Raw genomic sequence first — 22,555 nt, 5'->3', positions numbered from 1 at the left:
TTGTGTATGTGCCCACACTGAAATCTTTGTTAATTCAGAGTGGAGGCTGCTAAAGTGTATTTCCCATCACTGCAATCACTAAATACCAAGGAAATAGCCAATTAAGCTACCCGAGCTGAGTTCTGGCAGGAGACCTTTGAGGAGAGTCGGGGAGGGGAGTTTGATGGAACAGCATAAGGGGTTGGGACTCTGTACCCAGAGAGAGGAGGATTGTGGGATTCTGGGAGGGGTCGCATTAGGTAGGCAGTGCTTTGACCAGGGAGACATTGGAGGTTTGGGGTTCTAGTTGTGAAATAGGAATGGAGTCTGAAGACAGCGAATCAGAGATGCGCGGTGTTAGGAGATGTTGGGGGCTAACTCAGGGGTCAGGGCTCTGGCAGGGGAGGAGATCAGGGGTGCAGGCTGTAGAAAGGGTAAGTGAGGTATGCACTACACCCCCCATCAGGCCAGGCCAGGACTGACTGGACAATTGAAAAGGGCAGCATAGGGATGGGTTTGAATAGAGCTAAGGGAAGAGCTGGCTGGGGCCTGGATCTGAGGAGGAGGATGGGGCCACTAGCTCACAAATGAGCCAGTGAAGAATATTATGGACAGATGGGTCTTCACTGACTCAGGTCTGGAAGTGGGGGCTTGTTGGGCAGCTTAGAGAGAGGAGCTTGAGTTGAAGATTGGACAGCTACTACCCATCAGGGAAGGCTCTGTAGTATTTACAGGGAGGGGCCAAGTGTGAGGGCTTGGGAGGAGAAGGCATGGAAAAGATAGTGCTTGGCTGATTTTTCCAGCCCAGTGGCAAGCCTGCTGTGGGTCACTGGAAAGGAATCCATTCCCTGTACAGCACCTGCCAGGTTCCTGGCTCCTCACACACGTTTCCGAGACCATGGCTCCTTACACGTTAGCAAGGCCATGGATGTAGTAGGCTCTGCAAAACGAGCGAAGTGCTCCTGTTCTGGCTCGCAGCACTGGGTCGCCTCTCTGCCAAACTGTAACAAGTTAATGGACTGGAGCAGTGAAGAAGCACAGTAGTCTGTTCCAGGGCCAGATTAACCTTTTGTGAGCCCGGTGCCAAACATATTTGTGGGCCCCCATGGAGGCAATGGAGCATGGCGCGGGGAAGTCAGTCCCCAGAGCGAAGGGCCAGCCAGAGGCAATGGGGCATGGCATGGCAGGGGAAGCTCCGTCCAATGCGAGGGCACTATTTGCAAACCAGCAGTTGCCAGACTGGCCTTCCCGGCCCTGTGCTGCCAGCATGCCCCTTCCCCTCGGGGCAGGCCAATGCCAAGCCGCACAGCCTCCCCACCCAACACCCCCTGACTCCCTCTGGCCAGAGTCCCCCGGGACCCACTATGCCCAGGGCCCCTCCAAACCCACCCACAAATGCACATCACCCTGCACGCCACCCCTGCCCACAGCCCCACCACAACTGCCCAGCACCCCCCACAGAACCCCCACTCCCTAGTGCCTCAACACACACAGATCCTCCCCGCCCCTTCACAGCCCAGCACCCCCACATACTCTCCACAGACCCCACCCCCTGCCTCCCGGGCTGTTGGGAGGCGACTGTGTCTGCCGGACTGAGCTGGCAGTGCAACCAGGGCCGGGAATCGCTCTGGCCCCTTGGGAGTGGTGCGATCAGCCAGGCCGGGGCCTGCCTGGCCGGGCTCCCTCAAGACGCACTTGTCTGGAGGGGCCCAGCCAAGCCCCTCACACTGTTTCTCTCCTCACACCTGGCCGAGACTGGCCAGGCTTCTGCACCAGTCCCAAGCGGCTCAGCTCCAGGGAGACAGGTGGGGCCCCGCAGGTGGTGGGAAGCAGAGACTGTGAGGTGCACTGGGGTCCAGCCAGGGGGCTGAGAGGAGCAGGGGGTGGGGCCATGGAGTGGAGAGGAGCCCTTGGCCAGCTGGCGGGCAGGCTGAGAGGAGCAAGTGGTGGGTGTGGGGAGCCAGCGGAGTCTTGGGGCGCAGTGCCAGGGGAGCAGGCCGTGGTCCCTTCTGAGTATGGGCCTGGCTCCATGGAGCCACTGTAAATCCGGCACTGGTCTGTTCCAGTCGCCTTATCCAGCAGCACCACGCTGCTCCTGAGGGCCCCCCTCCCAGCTACTCTTGCAGTCCACACTGAGTCTTCTCCACTGGCCTACACGTGTCACCATTGCCAAGCCCCTTCAGCGCAGGGAAGTCTGTAGCAGAGATGGTCTCCCATCCATCCCAGCCACAAAAGCAAACAGATGAACAACACTTTACTAATTTGTTTTCAGATTAGGTAATGATGAGCATTTTTGCTAATGAAGTTGTGCATGACTTTTGAAGTGTCCAACTATTCAGATCATTAAGTCATAAGGGTTCAAAAAAAACCAGAAGACTCCCTGGGAATATTTTTTTAAAAGGAGTGTTTTTAAAATGTTTAGTAGTATTTAAACTCAGGTGGTTTTGAAATTGTAATGTCTTAGACATATTTAAGTCTGTCCTCATTGATAGGGTAAACGTGGGTAATAAGACAGGCATGGTTTATCTTTCTAAAGCTCTTTTCAATCACAGGTGCTATGTGGAAAATGTATCTCAAATCTAACTTTGAGGCTCCTAGAGTATTTCTATAATGTCCAGTAGATGCAGTGTGTGTCTGTATGTACTTATGTGGTGAATACAAGTGGACAGTACCTAGATCTGGTGCCAGCAGCATGTTTTAGAATTTAAAAAATATATATTTTTATTAATCTCTCACATGCACTAAAATGTTTGGGAGAGTCAGCAATATAGTTTTAGCACCTGATTTTATTTTTAGAGACATAGTCCATTTTTCAGGTGTTAAAGTAACACATCAAGGGAGTTGTGAAATTTGACTAGATTATGCCTTTAGATTATCCTTTAGTGGTGCCCAAGGATTGAAAATACATAAGGTTTCAGCCCTTGTTGAGGATAATGCATGAACTGTATCCTAGAAACAAAAGGCTTCATTTCAACATGTTGATGTTAAGACAGTTTCGAGGAAGTACTTGCTATAAAATATTTGTGCATTCTGATATATGAAATATTCATCGCACTCATCTATTTATTTATTTATTTATTAGCTGCCAGGCTTATTGCTAGAGTAACTGAGTACCTTACCAAATTATAGAAATCTAGTGGTTCTCTCCTGCATGCATAAGGGTGTGAGAATTTTTTTTAAAATCAGTGACTGTGAGATTACTGTGCTGAAGAGTTGTACCTTGCATTTTGCCCTTTTAAACTGTGCTGATTTGGTTTATGGATTTATTCCCTAGCAGGGGATAATATCATTCCCTATGTAATCTTAATGCCTCCTGATGAGGACCAAATATCTGCTCACTTGTAAATGGGAAGAAAAGCCCTCACTCTTGACCTTTCTCTGGGGCCAGTGACCACAGAAAGACATTGATCTGTGAAAGGAAAACTCTTTTTTAAATTCTTGCATCAATAGTGACACATCCTTGAAGGACTTAATACATCTGTACACATCTGAGAATCCTAGAAAGGTTGTGAATGACGATTGTTTTACGTGGCCAAGCCTGTCCACTTATCAACAAACTTGGATAAAATAAGAACTGTTTCAAATTTTGCATCTTTCTTGTTGTTCCTATGCATATTTTATCTTTGTAAGAGCCAGGTCTTTGGCATTGTCTCATTTGATTGCATATATTTGTGCCTGTTAGATTTCAGACTTTCAGTATTACATGTCTGCAGTGAGGGGATTTGTTGAAAAGGATCATTGTTAGCTGTAGTGGAGAAGGAGTTCCAGGAGAGTGGGTCAGCCACAGGATGGCTCTGTCCTCACCGCCACACATTTCTTGCCAGTGTGCGTATCGCTTATTGCGCCATTTTTAATAAATGTATGCCGTTGATTTTAGTTGAAGCAGTTTGTGTGAATGCAGCTTAGATTCTGCTTTCCAGTGCTATTTTGAAAGGTCACTGAACTCCTGTTGCCCCTGTGCTAGTGTTGCCTTATAACTAAAAATATCAAAAAGAAAATTGCTGTTCAGTAAAAGAAATATCTGTGGCTACAGTTTAGAATGGAGTAGTAAATAGTTGTTGAGTGTGTACAGAATGTGAAGCTTTAACGTTTAATGTGAAGCTATTAATGTTCCTTTATTTAATTTCAGTGATGGGAGGAGGGAAGTTGGAGGCATGGAGAGTAAAGAAGGAAGAGAATTCTGTACAACTTAGGTATTTGCCAGATTTCAATTTTGAAATACATGCAAGAGATTTGAGGTTAGAATTCTTTTCGTTGTCTCATTGTATTCTTCAGCTAGACTGTTAAGAACAATTGACAAATTAAACCCAATAAATGCTACCTATCCAGCATTGCAAAAGAAGTTTCAGTGAATATGATCCGCTCTTCATTAGTGACGCAGCAAATTATGCATTCTAAAGCTTTTTGAATGCAGTACATTGATTCATAGATACTAAAGTCAGAAGGGATCATTATGATCATCTAGTCTGACCTCCTGCACAATGCAGGCCACAGAATCTCGCCCACCCACTCCTGCAAAATACCTCTCACCTATGTCTGAGCTATTGAAGTCCTCAAATCGTGGTTTAAAGACTTCAAGGAGCAGAGAATTCTCCAGCAAGTGACCCGTGCCCCATGCTACAGAGGAAGGCGAAAAACCTTCAGGGCGTCTGCCAATCTGCCCTGGAGGAAAATTCCTTCCCAACCCCAAATATGGCGATCAGCTAAACTCTGAGCATATGGGCAAGATTTACCAGCCAGATACCCAGGAAAGAATTTTCTGTAGTAACTCAGATCCCACCCCATCTAACATCCCATCACAGGCCACTGGGCCTATTTACCATGAATAGTTAAAGATCAATTAATTGCCAAAATCATGTTATCCCATCATACATCTCCTCCATAAACTTATTGAGTTTAATCTTAAAGCCAGATAGGTCTTTTGCCCCCACTGCTTCCCTTGGAAGGCTATTCCAAAACTTCACTCCTCTGATGGTTAGAAACCTTCATCTAATTTCAGGTCTAAACTTCCCAATGACCAGTTTATATCCATTTGTTCTTGTGTCCACATTGGTATTGAGCTTAAATAATTCCTCTCCCTCCCTAGCATTTATCCCTCTGATATATTTATAGAGAGCAATCATATCTCCTCTCAACCTTCTTTTAGTTAGGCTAAACAAGCCAAGCTCCTTGAGTCTCCTTTCAGAAGACAAGTTTTCCATTCCTCGGATCATCCTAGTAGCCCTTCTCTGTACCTGTCCCAGTTTCATCCTTCTTAAACATGGGAGACCAGAACTGCACACAGTATTCCAGGTGAGGTCTCACCAGTGCCTTGTATAACGGTACTAAAACCTCCTTATCTCTACTGGAAATACCTCTCCTGATGCATCCCAAGACTGCATTAGCTTTTTTCATGGCCATATCACATTGGCGGCTCATAGTCATCCTATGATCAACCAATACTCCAAGGTCCTTCTCCTCCTCCTCCGTTACTTCTAACTGATGCATCCCCAGCTTATAACTAAAATTCTTGTTATTAATCCCTAAATGCATGACCTTACACTTCTCACTGTTAAATTTCATCCTATTATTATTACTCCAGTTTACAAGATCATCCAAATCTTCTCGTATGATATCCCAGTCCTTCTCTAAATTGGCAATACCTCCCAGCTTTGTATCATCCACAGACTTTATTAACACACTCCCACTTTTTGTGACGAGGTCAGTAATAAAAAGATTGGTCCCAAAACTGATCCCTGGGGAACTCCACTGGTAACCTCCCTCCAGCCTGACAGTTCACCTTTCAGTAGGACCCACTGTAGTCTCCCTGTTAACCAATTCCTTATCCACCTTTCAGTTTTCATATTGATCCCCATCTTTTCCAATTTAACTAATAATTCCCCATGTGGCACGGTATCAAATGCCTTACTGAAATCTAGGTAAATTAGATCCACTGCGTTTCCTTTGTCTAAAAAATCTGTTACTTTCTCAAGGAAGGAGATCAGGTTGGTTTGGCACCATCTACCTTTTGTAAAACCATGTTGTATTTTTTTCCCATTTACCATTGACCTCAATGTCTTTAACTACTTTCTCCTTCAGAATTTTTTCCAAGACCTTGCATACTACAGATATCAAACTAACAGGCCTGTAGTTACCCGGATCACTTTTTTTCCCTTTCTTAAAAATAGGAACTATGTTAGCAATTCTCCAATCATACAGTACAACCCCTGAGTTTACAGATTCATTAAAAATTCTTGCTAATGGGCTTGCAATTTTATGTGCCAATTCCTTTAATATTCTTGGATGAAGATTATCTGGGCCCCTCCCTCCCCCCGATTTAGTCCCATTAAGCTGTTTGAGTTTCACTTCTGCCTCAGATATGGTAATATCTACCTCCATATCCTCATCCTCATTCCCATTTGTCATGCTACCATTATCCATAAGATCCTCATTAGCCTTATTAAAGACTGAGGCAAAGTCTCCACTCCATCCTAAGTGTTTAGCGGTCCCACTTCTTCTTTCTTTGTTTTCTTCTTATTTATATGGCTATAGAACCTTTTACTATTGGTTTTAATTCCCTTTGCAAGGTCCAACTCTACTTGGCTTTTAGCCTGTCTCACTTTATCCCTACATGTTCTGACCTCAATAAGGTAGCTTTCCTTGCTAATCTCTCCCATCTTCCACTCCCTGTATGCTTTCTGCTTTTTCTTAATCACCTCTCTGAGATGCTTGCTCATCCAGCTTGGTCTACAACCCCTGCCTATGAATTTTTCCCTTTCTTGGGATGCAGGCTTCTGATAGCTTCTGCAGCTTTGACTTAAAGTAATCCTAGGCCTCCTCTGCCTTTAGGTCCATAAGTTCTTCAGTCCAATCCACTTCTCTAACTAATTGGAGGCTCTTAAGATGCTAAATATTTTTCAGAACAGAGGATTTTCTTCCATAGTGTTTTTCTCTCTATTCCTTTCCCAAATACACACAATAACTGTCATTGAAAAGGATTCCTATAAATGCTTTTTTCCTTTTCTTTGCCATTGCACTTGGCTTGCTGAAACTGACCGACTTTGTTTAAAATAAAAAAAAAAAAAAATTGTCAGCCAAGGGAAATGCACTGTGGGAAAGTCTCTTTAGTACAGACAAAACAGACTCACAGGATAACTCTGGCTTGCGGCAGTGAATCCCTGTAGTATACATGCCGAGGCCAAACACATAATCACTGTGAGCAAAAGCTGTAAGACATGATCAATGTTTTATACTCTGTCATAATTTGGTGGTGCAATTAGCAAGCAAGATAAAATTATTATAGATCTGCCAATATGGAAGACTGCATGAGTGCATGTGTGTTCTGAATAAATGTGTAGGTAAAGGGACTGAAATAAGCTAATACTCGCCTGCTTATCAGCCTTGGATTGTCTTTGTACCCTTTCTTACTGTATTGTTCTTGAGGCAGCAGCTGTTCATTTTATCTAACAATGAGCTAGGACAATATGCAGCTATTCATTTGTGCATTTATACATGCATAGACCTAAAGTGACATCTGTGCCAGGTAAAATCATATATCTTTAAACAAATTTTGATTATAACTATCGCTTTTTTAGGACAACTGATCCAAATGTCATCCAGCTTGATGATGTATCTTTTTTTTTTTCTTCTACCGCCCTGAGATCTCTTGTTCTCTCTGTTTCCCCACTCTTCCCGTCAGCATGAGTTGCTGCTCTTATGGCTATGGCAACACATCATTAACTGCAGAGTAGTGGCTTTCGTTAGGGTTCTGCCAGACTTATCTCTTTTCTCTTTAAAAATGAATGAAGTCTTAATTGTGTCAGAACAGTTAGAAAACATTCTTTATTTGTGTTATAAATTATTTCATTATCTAAAGAGTACCCATAATAGACAGAGGTCAACATGACAATTACAGTGAGAAGAAGCTCCACAGGGAGATTTTGCTGTTTATTCTTACTAAAAGGCAACTTCTTCATTTCAGTCTAAAGTTTAATTTAAACAAATATCAATGATGCTGATACAAAGACCAAGGTTGTTATAAGTTTCCCCCAGTCCAAAAAGCCCCACTATTTGGGGGTTTTTTTCCTGCTGCAGAAAAAATAGACCTCTTCCCAATCCTTTTTCAAAACACTGTGATTCATTTGTTAGCATACTTTGCCTAACATAAAAAGGGCCATATTGTTAAAAATGAAAAGTGTGCAGTTCTCGAATTTAAACACCAAATGCAATAAAATGGCGTCTTCTGCCTACTAAGTAATTAGGCCCATTACTCTCTCTTTTATTTACTTATATGTATGGTTACAAACTCATTGTGTTTTTCAGTACATAGCCTGTTTCAGAGTTTCAACCAAACTAATCCAAACGTGTTCAAAGCACACTTGATTGTTTCTGTACAAGAGTGCAGGTTTATAAAAAGGGACAGAACTCTCCTGTCGTCTTTGATTTTGTTTCCACAATTTACTATCATTTTGACGTGACAAACTGCAACACAACCCTCTGCAAATACAGATTTGGAGTTGAAATCTGGACCTTCAATTTTAAATCTTAGAAGACAAAGAGAGAACTTGGGATTATAGTCTATCAGCCACGTTTCAGCCTCCAATCTTTGTTGAGTCCAGCTATGACCTTTTGTATTTGTGATCAGTCATGTTGACTAATAAACTCCAAGGCCAGAGGGACCATTCTGATCATCTAGGCTGACCTATGTAACATAGGCCACAGAATTTCCCTAAAATAGTTCCTAGAACATATTTTTGAGAAAAAAGCCGATCTTGATTTAAAAGTTGTTAGTGACACAGAATCCACCACAATCCTGGATAAATTGTTCTGGCCCTCCCTGCCTGCCCTGCTCCCCAAGCAGAGTTGGTGGCACAGCTCTGAGCTGTACCCCTGACATGCTCTTGCCTCTCACCTGAAGGAGCTCGGTGCCAGTGAGCAACGCCCCCTGCCACGAATTGCTCCCTGAGGTGCTCGCTCACCACTGCCCTGGCACTCCTGGCTCTGCTGCTGCTTCTCAGCCCACAGGCGACGTGTGGGGCGGTCACATTTTCCCCCCCATCATCCTTCTCATGAGTTACACATCATCTCTGGTTCAGCTGATTATCCATCTTGATGCCCAAGTCGTTGCTTCCCAGGATAGAGTCCACCATCCTGTAAGTATGGCCTACGTTCTTTCTTCCTAGATGTATACATTTAGTTTTAACTGTATTAAAAAACGTATTGTTTGCTTGTGCCCAATTTACCAAGTAAACCAGATCCCTTTATATTGGTGACCTGTCCTCTTAATTATTTACCACTCCCCCCAATTCTTACGTCATCTGCAAACTTTATCAGTGATGTTGCCTGGGTAGTAGGTTCTGAGGCTTTTCTGAATTACTCTTCCACTTTGTCCTTGTGTGGTTCTTGTTCTTAGATGAGTAGATCAAGCTGGATTTCCACTGAGACTGCAACACTGGTGTCATCAACCTATAATCCGTCAAGTCCCTCTGAAACCTCCTTGTAGAGTTCTTCAATGTGTAAAATGCTTCCTGTGTTTTGGTCAAACTCATCCTCCTGCTTGGTGCAAATTTCAACGTAATTGTACTCGTTAGATGCAAATAGAAAGGTGCAATCTTCTCGTGAGTTCTGTCAAATGTCATTGTAAAGCAAAGATATCAATCCTCCCTTTTCAGTCAACCAACCATGAGGCAGATGATGGCTTCTAAGAATTAAGTTTTTTCACAACACGATTTAGAGCTGTTGGGTGATACTACTTTCTCACTGAGGTGTAAATAATGAGCTGAACGCGTGCACATCAGCAGGTTTAGATAGCTGCACCTGAGCAGTTCTCTCATCTTTTTTTCATGGCACTTTGTCTCAGCCAGTGGCACCTTCAGCAACTTGGATGCTGTATTCAGTGAGTTTCTTTTCAGCTGCAGAATCACTAGCATTAAGTAGGGAAACATTTTTCCTTCTATGGATGCTTCTAACCATTGCCAGGTAATTTCTCATGTTCAACCAACTATCTTGTCAGAACGTCGTGATTGAGTCTTTTTTAGTTCTCCCTTTGTTTTTCCCTCTTTCTTTACTTCTAGATTCTAGTAGTAGACTGGAAAGTTTAAATCTGCCTGGAGAAATATATCCAGGCTGCAGTGCTTCAGTCGTTTATTTAAACTGTTCACTTAGTGCTACATTGAAGCAGCGTTGTTAGAATAAAAGCAAGTTCTGACTTCTAAAAATAGAATTCAAAACTTTGCATTGGTATAGTCACCAGTTGATTTTTGGCATTGAAAAGAAATGGTGATTCTGTAATTATGCTTAAATGCTGCTGGAAGCTCTGAAACAGGGGCTTAACATATTGAGAATGACCAAGGGCATGGTAAACCCTCTCCTATGAAGAGAGTGAAAAGACTGCGATTGTTTACCTTCAAGAGAAGACAGATAATCAGGGACATGATAAATTATATGAAATAATGAATGGTACAGAGAAGGCAGATTGGGAATTTAAGAACAAGGGGATATCCAGTGAAATTAAAAGATGGCAAATGCAAAAAACAATTAAAGGAAATATTTTTCACACAGTTGGTGAAACTTGCTGTCACAGGAAGTTACTGAGGTTAAGCATTTAGTAAGGTTGAGGACTGGACGTTTATATGGATATCACAGATAACGTTGGATAGTATAATCCTGATTTAAAAAAAAAATTGTGGCAGGGGTATTTAACCTCCTGCTTCAAGTGCTTCCTTCTTAATTTTGACCAAGGAGGGCTGATGTGTACATAAACTGGCAATTTCTTTTTTCTCTGCCTGCTTTCTACCTCTTCAGGCTTGTGCATCCCTAAGTGTTTTTCCCTGGTCCTTTCCGTCTTACTGATGTCTACCGTTCTTCCCAGAAGAGGTTCATTACGCACCATTTCTGAACAAGTTGCACGAAAAGCCCTATAGAACTGGCATATGAAGTGATGAATAGAACCCTAAAACTTGTGAAGAATTAATAACTGCATAAAGAAAGGGCCATGATGGTGGTTAAACTTAAGTACACTGTGTGTGTGAAATCACTACAGTTCTGAAAAGGACATGATGAGGATAGCAGGAACATTACAGTAGGTAACTACCATTTCTTGGCATTTTATTAGATGGCACTTTAAATTATGGATTTAATTGCACAGAGTGGAAAAATAGAAGGGGTGAAGTAGTAGCTGTGTTAAAAGGGTAGGCTATTGTAGCTGACATTTATGTTGATGGATCGTAGCATTTTTAAATAGTACAACTCCTACATATTAGAGAAGAGAATGTATTTTTGCTGCTTTATATGCTAAATTTTTCATCTCAGTTGTCACGAGAAGAGTGGTTGAGAAAAATGTAATATGAACAACAATTATAAATCTTTGGGTATTAGCCAAGGTATTTGTTGTCTTCAGATTCTCTTATTGTGAATTTATGAAAGGCACTTAGACTAAACGATGTAGTTTAAAAGGAAGACCCTTAAACTGCTTTCTTTAGAGAATTGTAGTCCTCTTCACTGCACAGTGTGAACTCTCATAGGGTCTTGTGTTGTTGATCTGAAACTGTAGTTTTTAGATAAAGATTAAAACCAAGCTTTTTATTTATAAAATAAATAGTTAGCAGAACTAGTTGGTGGCAAAAGCCTGAAAGTAAACTTTTGAAGTTGCATAAAGAGAAAAAAAACCTGTACTTTTTTAAAAAAATGAGGATTTGAAAACATCTGGTTTCTAGTAGCAGGTGTGAGGGTGGGTTATGCCTTAATTACTCACTGTGATTAAGAGGAGCCACAGTGAGAATTGGACAATCCAATTTCTGAATTAATTGTGCCTTTTAGGTACCCAAAGGGGATTTTTATATATCTTGTAATACACATAATGGGTGAAATCTTGACCCCATTGAAGTCAATGGGGAGTTTTTCCATTAACTTCAGTGAGGTCAGGATTTCACACAGAGTCCTTCCAAACTGACACCTGCTGAAAGGACTCCATGGATAGCTTTATTAGCAAACGTGCTAGTGGAACAGGCATTCAGCAGAGTGCAGATTGAAGTGAACTCCTTCTTTTAGGAATATGAGTCAAACCAATTCTTCATCACCTTTGCAGTCTTAGGCTGTAGTGTAGACATAGCCTATGTTGGCATTATTTGGGGTGTGAAAAAACCAACCTCCGAGTGTCCTAAATTACACCAACCATAAGCATTCATGTGGACAGCACTATGTCGGTGGGAAAGCTTTTGCCACTCATGGAGGTGGTTTTATTTTGCCAACGGGAGAGCTCCCTCCCATAAGCATAGAGCGTCTTCACCAGACATACTGCGGTGATGGTACTGTACAATGTACGTATGGACATGGCCTTAGTGTATACCCAGGATTGGAGAAACTTCCATTTTGGGCCAACAAGTGTGACGCATTTTTTTGGGGTGTGAGTGAGGATGGTGAATAATACAATATATACTCGTGGGGGAATTCTGCACCAAAAAATTTTGAGCCAAAAAAAAGTAAAATTCTGCACACAATAGTTTAAAATTCTGCAAATTTTATTTGTCAAAAATAACACTACATGCCAGTTTCAATTATTTTGGTAATTTATTTCAAAATACCTGTCAGCAAGTATGTAACAATACAGACACCACAAAAATCCCCCCAGGAGTAGAGAGTTAAAAAAACTCCTGTTTCTCTTCCCCCCCTGCTGGAGCCCAGCTGCGGGTCCCCTCCCCACCAGTCAATACACCTGAATCCCCAGCGACCAGCTGTGGGGCCTCCCCTTGCCCAGACACCCATTCCCCTCTCTCCCCAGAGACAAGCCCAGCCGCAGGGTCCCCCTAGCCTAGACACCGGCACCCCTGCCCCTCCTTGCCCAGACACCTGCACCCCTTCTCCCCCAGACCTCAGCTGCGGGCTCCCCGCAGCCCAAACGCCCACCCCCTACCCCTCAGAGCCCAGGGATCCAGAGGGAGAAACAGCCTGATGCTCAGTCCCAGGCTTGCGTGGAGTTCCCTGTGCACTGCCACCTTCCTTCCTTCAGGGCATGCTGGGAACTAACCCTAACCCTGTAGCTCCCTTGGTCCCTCCCCCTGGCAGTGTCTTCCAGGTGCAATCTGAGCTCTGCTGGGTCCAGTGGCCTCTAGTGGAGGCCAGCAGCACTGCAGCCCATTGGGGGGGAGGAAATTCTGCACGCAAAACATTAATTTCTGCAGAATTCCCCCAAGGGTAAATATAATGCCTATATATAAATCAGTGGTGCAGCCTTATCTGATTACTGTGTATAGTATTGGCTACGCCATCTTGAAAAGATATTGCAGAACAAGAGGGGATTCAGAAAAGGGCAATGAGAGTGATCAAGGATGTGGAAAAACTCTCCATATGAAAAGACATTGAAAAGTTTGGAATTGTTTACCTTGGAAAGGAGATGAATAACAGTCATAATAAAAGTATATTAAAATAATGATTGGTACAGAGAAGGTAGATCAGGAGCGTCTATTCTCCCTGTCTCATAACAAAAGGGATATTTCATGAAAATAAAAAGTGGGAAATTCAAAACTGATAAAAGGAAATACATTTTTACACAGTGTTAGATTACACTGTGGAATTGATTGCCACTGGAAGTTGTTGAGTCCAAGAAATTAGAAAGTTTTAAAAAATGATTGAACATTTATATGGATACCAAGATTACACAGCATTATACTTAACAATAAATTTTGGAAAATGTAAAATTTTGGAAGAGGTATTGAACCTCACGCCACAGGGTTTAAACTAGTCTCAAACTTTTGGAGATTAGGATGAGACCAAATGTAGAGGGCAGCTTACTCCACATCTGTTTACCAGTAGTTCTTATACCTTCTTCAGAAGCATCTGGTTCTGGCCACTGTCAGAAGCAGCACACTGAACTAGATGACTTTGCATCTGATACAGGATGTCAGTTCCTATGTTTCTATGTACCTCCTTTTGGTCCTGGAGTGAAGAAACAAAGTGCAGTACAAAAGTGTGGATTTGAACTATATAACCAAAGTCTAGGGCTGTAGTAGGAATATTATATTACTGGGCTGACCATTCTTATTTATCATATTTAATGTTTACAAAGGAAAACTGTGTTAAAGGTTCAGGCTATTTTCCAAAGTCAGTTACAGAGGTATTTATATACATTACGAACCATCCATATGACAAAACCACCTAATAGAGATCTGCCCAATAGGATTCTCCTTCATACTTTTGTTAAATTAACAACATCTGCTTCAGAGTATCCAGTTTTACAGCTGAACACTGAAATCTGCACACATGTTCTTTCAGTTACTCCAGTATTTAACCTTTAATGTGACTTTGCTTGATCATAATTCAGGCTTGTGTCTTAGCTGACTGATGTATTGAAAGAAGCAGTATATAAATATGTAAATTACACTTTGCAATTCTGAAAGATTAAATGTTTGTTTTGGTATTACTTTGGTTTAATACCATCTTTATTGGTATCAACACTTGGCTGATTAACATCTAGTTACGCAATTTCTCATTATACAAGTATGTCATAGTGCTTCAGATTTTCATGACTAACACAAGCTCTGCAGGATAGTATACTCCTCAACTGAGTTTGCTTTAGCTGTAAAAGAGTTTTATCTTATCATGGTTTTACTGGGTCATTTGATAAAAATTCAGATTTATTTTCCTTTTTTGGGGGTGAGGGAGGGGTTGTTAGATTGAGAGGCTGTTTAATTACAGGAATGTCAGTTGACTTTGAAATCCAGTATTGTCTTTGTAAATTACTAAGAAAAAACTACTTGAGTGTACTCTATCTTCCTTGGTCTTTGTTTCAGCCTGCCAAATATGAGATAACGATGTATGAATCTTAGATTTGTGAAGTAGGACTCTTACTTGACCACCATCATTTAATTTTTAAAAGTTTTTATGAGATTGATTAGACCTTAAAATTAATAATCTAAGGTTGAAATGTATATGTATTACTGTCTGAACATCTTAGTTTCATTAAAAAGAACATTTTAAAATATGCTTGTTTGACCTCTTAGTGAATAGGTGGAAGAAAATTAACAAGCTTTTTTCATATTAAACCATAGTTATTTTGAAGGGGATGATTTAAATATCTTCTAATACTGATCTCCACCCTCCCTTTACACACAGTGCCATTTTTACTTGTGTGCTGTTGTATGATGCCAGGTTTCCCAGAAGTTTCATCATTAATTTGGGATTTCCTTCCTTTCATGTGTTTGTCAGGCTCTGGCCAGATACGAAAGGGAGGAATATAAAAATAAAAGTGGCCAAGTGGCAGGTGTAGTACCTGAAACTAATTTTCTACTATTACTTTATTTTATAAATAAAAAGAGTTCTTATATGTCCAGAGTCTGACATTATATATAATGAATGTGTGTGTGCTTGTATTTTATTTAATGAGACACTATAATGCAAAGTCTAGTTAGTTCTTCCTCAAAAAAAGAGGAGTTAGAAAATTAGTTTCAGGTACTACATCTGCCACTTGGCCAATTTTTAAAGTTTTACTGTTGCATTTTCTTATTTTTTAAAACATTTTTTTTTCTCTCACTACTATCTCTGTGAAAGACACTTACAGACATGGGGAAACTGACACAGAGCTCTCAGATGTACAAAATAAAGAAATACATATTGTAATCTGTAGTATTACTTGTAACAACAGGTTAAAATTTTTTTTTTAATTAAGTTGGTATCCCTTTAAAAAAAAAAAAGTGTGTGTGTGTTTGTGTATTTATGTGTGTATGTGCTTTCCATCTCAGGCTGATTGGTGCAAATTAAATTTTGTGTTTAGTCCAAACAGTGTGACTGCAGTACAGATATCCATGAATTCTGCTAAATGTCATGAAAAATAGCTTTGTGTAATTTTTATAGTTAGTTTAAGAAGCTTATGAAGAAAATATTTCCCTGTATGATTTGATAAGTGAGCCAGACTCTGAGAGATCCTTCCTGAAGTGCTATTAAACTTCAAAGTTTTTATCTAGTTATTATGTGTACTTGTGAATAGAATGTGGATTGTTTTTATGCTAAAACTGCAGGTTGACATTAAGGGGGTCAAACTGGAGGAGTGGAGCTCCTGGGTTTTGTTGAAGAGGTGGTAAGAGGAATTCCTAAGTTCCGGCAGTTCTTCTTTATGTGCCTCGCGCTAGGCTATATCAGGCAAAACTTGCTGCTCTCCTTGGTTGTCTCCTTACCAGCATATTTAATTTTATCAACAAATATTCTCTGTTTATGTGCAGGTTGGTGACTTTTTTTTTAAAAAGGGGGGGAATTAAGAGGGCTTGAGTTTATACACGTGCTGATTTTGGTGTCCGTATATATGGTATGTTTCATCATATCCTTTTCCATGTCTTAAATGTGCTGCAGCTTCTGTTACCTTCTGCTGAGTCGTCATTATCACAATAACACTTATGTAGACAAGCCCCCTGATAATTGAAGAACTAAAAATGATATCAGCACAAAAGACAACTGAGAGGGAAAGCGTGTTTCCATCAATGTTTAAAACTGTTTGTTTTTTGTTAACACTTATTTAACCTCAATGAGTGACTAACGTTCTGGGAAAAGTACATTATTTGTTGGAAGATTCACTGCACCAGCCTGGTCAGTTACGGAGTGAAAGCTGACCATATACATCCTCTGAAACCCAGTGGGTCCTGCAAAACCAGAGAAGACCAGACTTGACATTGCTGATATTTCTAAGATAAACAAACTCCCTCAAGCCATTTTTCATATTCCATAAAATAGCAATAAAAGGCACAAACCCAATAATTTATTTCAGATACTTTGAAAGTCGTCTTTTAAGTAAACTCTCTTATTCTTAAAGTCAGATTGTTGACTCCTGCATAGTATTGGCTGACACTGTCATTATAATAAACCTTGACTAACTACAGTGACTCTTGCGGGCAACAATAGGAACTATTATTTATTAACTAGAACAACCTACAATGCTATATAAAGATTTTTAGTAACTACTCTGTAATTGTTTTGTGTTTTACTTTAATAGACTGTTTAAGAATAAATTAGTATCAGAAACCCCATCCCAGACCTGTCAGTTGAACAAATTTCTAGGCTGTCCATTCTACAATTGTAAAATGTATTTTATTAGGACTTGTGTGGCATGCAACTGTGTTAATACTCCACAGTCCCCTGTAATCAATAAAAATATGCTGTGGTTGTGTAGTATAGTTTGATCTTAAATGTTTTTTTCTAATCAACTAGGTTTAGCCAGTTGTGTGTCAGCATGTTGTGAGTTACCCAGAATTTGCCCCCAGCCACCTTAAAAAACATTTCCTTTCAGCCACGACAATGTATGCATCAGTTAATATGAATGCGATGATTTCGATTTGCTGAGTGCATGAGAGGAAGTTATATTTAAATGAAGGGGAACTGATATACCTGAAGTGGGAGGAAGGATGGTCTGGTGGCCTAGGACAGTGTTTCCCAAACAGAGAGAGTCTGGTGAGTCGTCATCACTTTTCAGACACCTCAAGCCCGCTACTGCAGTGTCTTTCACTGTCCTCCACACATCACTACCCATGTGTGCCTTGGAAGCACGGCTGTCCCTGTACCCTGCTCTTTCACTTCCACTGGGCAGGGGCAGCAGCGTGGGGAGCGGGATCTGGGCAGCACCAACCCGGAGGAACCAGTAGCCTGTGGGAGACAGGCCTGCTGGGAAAACGAGAGCAAGGAGGCTGGGGAGGAGGCAGCAAGCGGATACCCCCTCCCCACCACACACACTTAAACTGGTGCTCTAAAGTCCTGTATAAAAGCACTGCTAACTAGCAGTAGTTTCTATACGGTTGGTCTTCAAAAAAGATAAAATGCAGTTGATGGGTTGCCTTAGAAAAAGTTTGGAAAGCACCAGCCTAGTTTGTGGGAGATGCAGGTTCAATTCCCTGCTCTGCCATAGGCTTCCTGTGTGACATTGGATAACTCACTTAGCCTTTCTGTGCCTCAGTACCCCATCTGTAAAATGTGGATAATGCTTTTCTACCTCAGAGGGCGCCTGTCAGGATAAATTCATTAAAAGACAGTGAAGTGCTTTGAGACCTACTGAGGAAAAGCACTAGTTAAGAAATGGTGGGGGGGATTGTTACGGACGGGATTATTTTTTCCTAAGTCTCTCACAATGTAAAAACAAAGCTTTGAAGATCAGTGTTGTGTCGTGTAATTCTGCAATATTAGTTCATTTTATGGAGAGCCACTTTGTTGTATTAGTATCGTTACTACAGACTGATCGATAATGATGGTTAGAAAAGTCAGTAGGGGAATACATGGTCATGGAAAGAGTAGTACTTGACTCCTTTTTCTTTCACTTCCTCTGTTAGAGTATTGCATATCCACTCGTAACTGTCTGGAAAAACTATAACACCAATGTCCTAAGGAACATCAAGCACAGTAGTGTGATCTGTCCTAAAATATCCATATTTTAGAGTGTCTTTTTAGATGGGTGCAGGAGACAGATTGCAGCACGTTTCTAGTCTGAGGAGTTTTCTCCTCCCATTTAAAAATATTTCTTAAGAGTGTTTTTCCAAATAAATATGAATGCTGGCTTGGGAAGAAAAATCAGTTTGTAGCCAAGGAACCCAATCTTTATTAGTTAGAGGAATTTTGGAGAGCCTTCAGCATAGGAGCACCTCTAGCCAAATGTTACACATAATTATTAACCTTCTGGGTGCCGGTTTCTTCAAGGATGTTCATAACTAGCAGTGCACTTTAATCTAAGTTATTTAGCTTTTGTCTTTCTTTGACATAGTAGTGGTGTGACCACTAATATTAAACCATTGGTAATGTAAAGTATTACTAATGAGCTCTGAGGGAGATAACCTGTATGAAGTTACCAGAGTAGACTAATTTGGTTTACTCAATAGTTTGGATTTTTTTTAAATAAAAAAATGTGTATATGGATTTTTATTTTTTATTTTTGGCTGGAGAAAGAAGCCTCCCAATTGTCTGCGTCCTATTGTTTAACTTTATGGTGCACTGTTTGCAAACTCTGCAAATGCATGAATGGATATGCTAGGACTTCTAATCAATTTGTCTAGACTTAATCTCTCATAAATAGTATCCATGTGTCTTGTTCCTGGAGTAGCCGAGTAATCTTACTGTATTTCTGTTTTTCCAAATGGGTAGAAAACATGCAATTTAGGAAACCGTCTTCTGATCCCTTTAAAATGAAGGTGGACAGTTTGAAGGGTGGGATTTGCTTGCAGTATTTGAAAACATGTTTATAGTCCTGCAACCCGCAAAGAAGTTAGCGGAGAATGTGGACCATAAGCCTGTCTTGTCTTCAGAGATATTAGCTGCAGCCAGTTCTGGTGACCCATGTGCTTTGGTATCGGTATTGATTGGCAATAGTGATGCAGAATTTCTTGAAGGAGATGCTGTCCCTTTTCAGTCCTTATTCTATGCAAATCTGTTTTACTTTTTCCTGCAAAGTTATATTTCAACACTAAGACAAAGTGATGAACTAGCTTAAATTTGACTTTACATCTCCCATTCAATGATAACCTAAACAGGAAAGAAAAGGAGTACTTGTGGCACCTTAGAGACTAACCAATTTATTTGAGCATAAGTTTTCGTGAGCTACAGCTCACTTCGTCGGATGCATACTGTGGAAAGTGTAGAAGATCTTTTATACACACAAAGCATGAAAAAATACCTCCCCCAACCCCACTTTCCTGCTGGCAATAGCTTATCTAAAGTGATCTCTCCTTACAATGTGCATGATAATCAAGTTCGGCCATTTCCAGCACAAATCCAGGTTTTCTCACCCCCCCCCCACACACACACACAAACCCACTCTCCTGCTGGTAATAGCTTATCTAAAGTGACCACTCTCCTTACAATGTGTATGATAATCAAGGTGGGCCATTTCCAGCACAAATTCAGGGTTTACCAAGAACGTCTGGGGGGGGTTAGGAAAAAACTAGGGGAAATAGGCTACCTTGCATAATGACTTAGCCACTCCCAGTCTCTATTTAAGCCTAAATTAATAGTATCCAATTTGCAAATGAATTCCAATTCAGCAGTTTCTCACTGGAGTCTGGATTTGAAGTTTTTTTGTTTTAAGATAGCGACCTTCATGTCTGTGATTGCATGACCAGAGAGATTGAAGTGTTCTCCGACTGGTTTATGAATTTTATAATTCTTGACATCTGATTTGTGTCCATTTATTCTTTTACGTAGAGACTGTCCAGTTTGACCAACGTAAATGGCAGAGGGGCATTGCTGGCACATGATGGCATATATCACATTGGTGGATGTGCAGGTGAACGAGCCTCTGATAGTGTGGCTGATGTTATTAGGCCCTGTGATGGTGTCCCCTGAATAGATATGTGGGCACAGTTGGCAACGGGCTTTGTTGCAAGGATAGGTTCCTGGGTTAGTGGTTCTGTTGTGTGGTATGTGGTTGCAGGTGAGTGTTTGTTTCAGGTTGGGGGGCTGTCTGTAGGCAAGGACTGGCCTGTCTCCCAGGATTTGTGAGAGTGTTGGGTCATCCTTCAGGATAGGTTGTAGATCCTTAATAATGCGTCGGGGGCTGAAGGTGACGGCTAGTGGCGTTCTGTTATTTTCTTTGTTAGGCCTGTCCTACAGGAAACAATAAGATCTGGAAGAAGTGAAAGAGTATGACTTTCACTCCAGAACTATCTTCATTTGTACAAAGATCACTTGATGTGCTGAATCCAATTGTAGGGTCTGTTTGCCTTCTGACAGCATAAAAATTACAGAAGTTAATTTACTACTATTTGTTCTGTATCAACTACCAAAACCACATCGGAGTCTGAGATGGCACTGAGCCAGTGGCTGAAATACAGAAATGCTATACCTGTGAGACTATTTAGCTTTACCTTTGAATTGTAAATACAGCTATACAATAAGTACTAAATTTGGAAACAAGCTTTGATTGTCTGGAGGAATTTCTTTCCTCAGGTTGGTAGCTAATAGTCCAATTGACAAATGGCAAGAAGGAAGCTGATGGTAAAAATAGTACAAGGTTAAGTTTGCAGAGCATAGCTTTTACCATCACCTCTTTCTGTCATTTAAATAAACCATTACGAGTTGTTAGCTGAGTCATACTCTTTCACTTCCAGATCTTATTGTTTCCTGTTTAGGTTATCATTGAATGGGAGATGTAAAGTCAAATTTGAGCTAACACTTTGTCCTTGTGTTGAAATATAACTTTGCAGGAAAAAGTAAAACAGATTTGCATAGAATAAGAATAATTCTACTAACATTTCAAAGTTTGGCATTTCATGTCCTTGCATATTTAAATAAAGGCATATGCTGCAACCTTGAGCTTTTATAAAACTGTCCAACCTCTCTGTAGCAGGATTGGAGCTTAGCAACTGTTCCTATATGTGGTAGGATAAACTTCCAGTGATCAGTTGCACAGGGAATCTGTGCAGGAGGAAGCTATTGCTGGAGAAAGTAGACCCCCTCTGGGAGTGGAGTAGTTTGGATTTATTTTCAATTTTGGAACCAATGTTAAATGCATTAATTTCTCCTGAACCTTTTTATTAGGACTTGCTTATAAATTGAAGGGATTATTGCTAAACTACATAGAGCTTCAATGTACTCTCGAGAAAAATGTAAGCCTCTTTCTGACCCCTCCAGTAATCAAGGGTTTTATTTTTAAGCTTTGAAGTAAGTTTTAAAAATTGAACTTTGCAGCAAAACAGTCTAACAGCATTGGCCTTCCCACAAAAGGTTTTCAGATACTTTGGTAGCAACCTCAGAATTGTGTGTGCTGTAAGTAAAACCTACACATTGTGGTTGTTGTCCTGCAAACACTGGGGCACAGTCCTTTCTACCATAATAAGATAAGGTTGCAAGCACCTCACCTGATGGAGAACACTTGTAGGACTGGCTGACCATTTAGTTGGATTGTATTGCACTGGTTTTCACTCAGCTAAACTGAACCATTTGCAAAATATCTTTGATGTGTTAACCCCACTAAATTTTCACTAAGAAAACCCCAAAATGTTTTTACTCTAACACATGAGATTACATACTTTAATGTTGGATCCTAAATATTGTGCTTAATTCATACTTTAACTTCTTCCCAAGTTAATTTGCTATGAAATTTACCTTCCAGTTTCGGGCATACACTTTTTCTTGCAGTATTATTTCTTTCAAAAATGCCTTTTAATAAATTGATTGGATACTTAATGAGAGTCATTCTTTTCCAATTTCTACCAATGAAATGTTGTGTGAGCCTTCTGTCTCTTCTCTTAGGAATACTGTAAGATTTGGAAGGCATTTGCCCTTGGAAATAGTTGTGACTGTCAGACAGAAAATACCAATATCTTGAAGAAGTAGATCTAGTTATTACCATAATAATACTTAGTGCTTCATGCTTTTTCATTCTTATGCTCAAAGTGCTTTACAATGGGAATTAAGTAATTAGGTCTTGTTATCCCCATTTTACAGATGGTGGGATCACCATAACAGTATTCTGTTCTATTTTTACAATATTATCTCCCCTGCTTCCTTTAAAAAACAAAAATAAAAAAGCCCAGCTAGGCCTCTGCCTTCTCCCTGCTGTCTATTCCCCACCTCTTATGCAGCTCTAAGGCATTTTCCCCCAGTCAATCCATCATTTCAGTTAATCTTGACACTGGGG

The 22,555-nt window shown here is 40.8% G+C and overlaps 1 protein-coding gene across 7 annotated transcripts in view; it reads left to right on the top strand.

The window, feature by feature from the left end:
* Positions 1-22,555, top strand: part of UBE2E1 (ubiquitin conjugating enzyme E2 E1) — a 62,340-nt gene that overhangs the window by 22,411 nt on the left and 17,374 nt on the right. Inside the window, exon 2 of one of the 7 annotated variants that reach the window (XM_073333488.2) lies at positions 4,109-4,172. The exons of 5 other annotated variants lie outside the window; for them this stretch is intronic. In XM_073333488.2, coding sequence (XP_073189589.1) covers positions 4,111-4,172 — 62 coding nt within the window. In that variant the 5' untranslated portion in view covers positions 4,109-4,110. Of the gene's footprint in view, positions 1-4,108; positions 4,173-10,816; positions 11,039-22,555 lie in introns of those variants that run through there. One more of the 7 variants, XM_078851762.1, reaches the window with a different exon arrangement.

The sequence above is a fragment of the Lepidochelys kempii genome, chromosome 2 (genome assembly GCF_965140285.1).
Source record: "Lepidochelys kempii isolate rLepKem1 chromosome 2, rLepKem1.hap1, whole genome shotgun sequence".
NCBI classification, from domain to species: domain Eukaryota; kingdom Metazoa; phylum Chordata; order Testudines; family Cheloniidae; genus Lepidochelys; species Lepidochelys kempii.
This window is presented reverse-complemented; position numbering and strand designations above follow the sequence as displayed.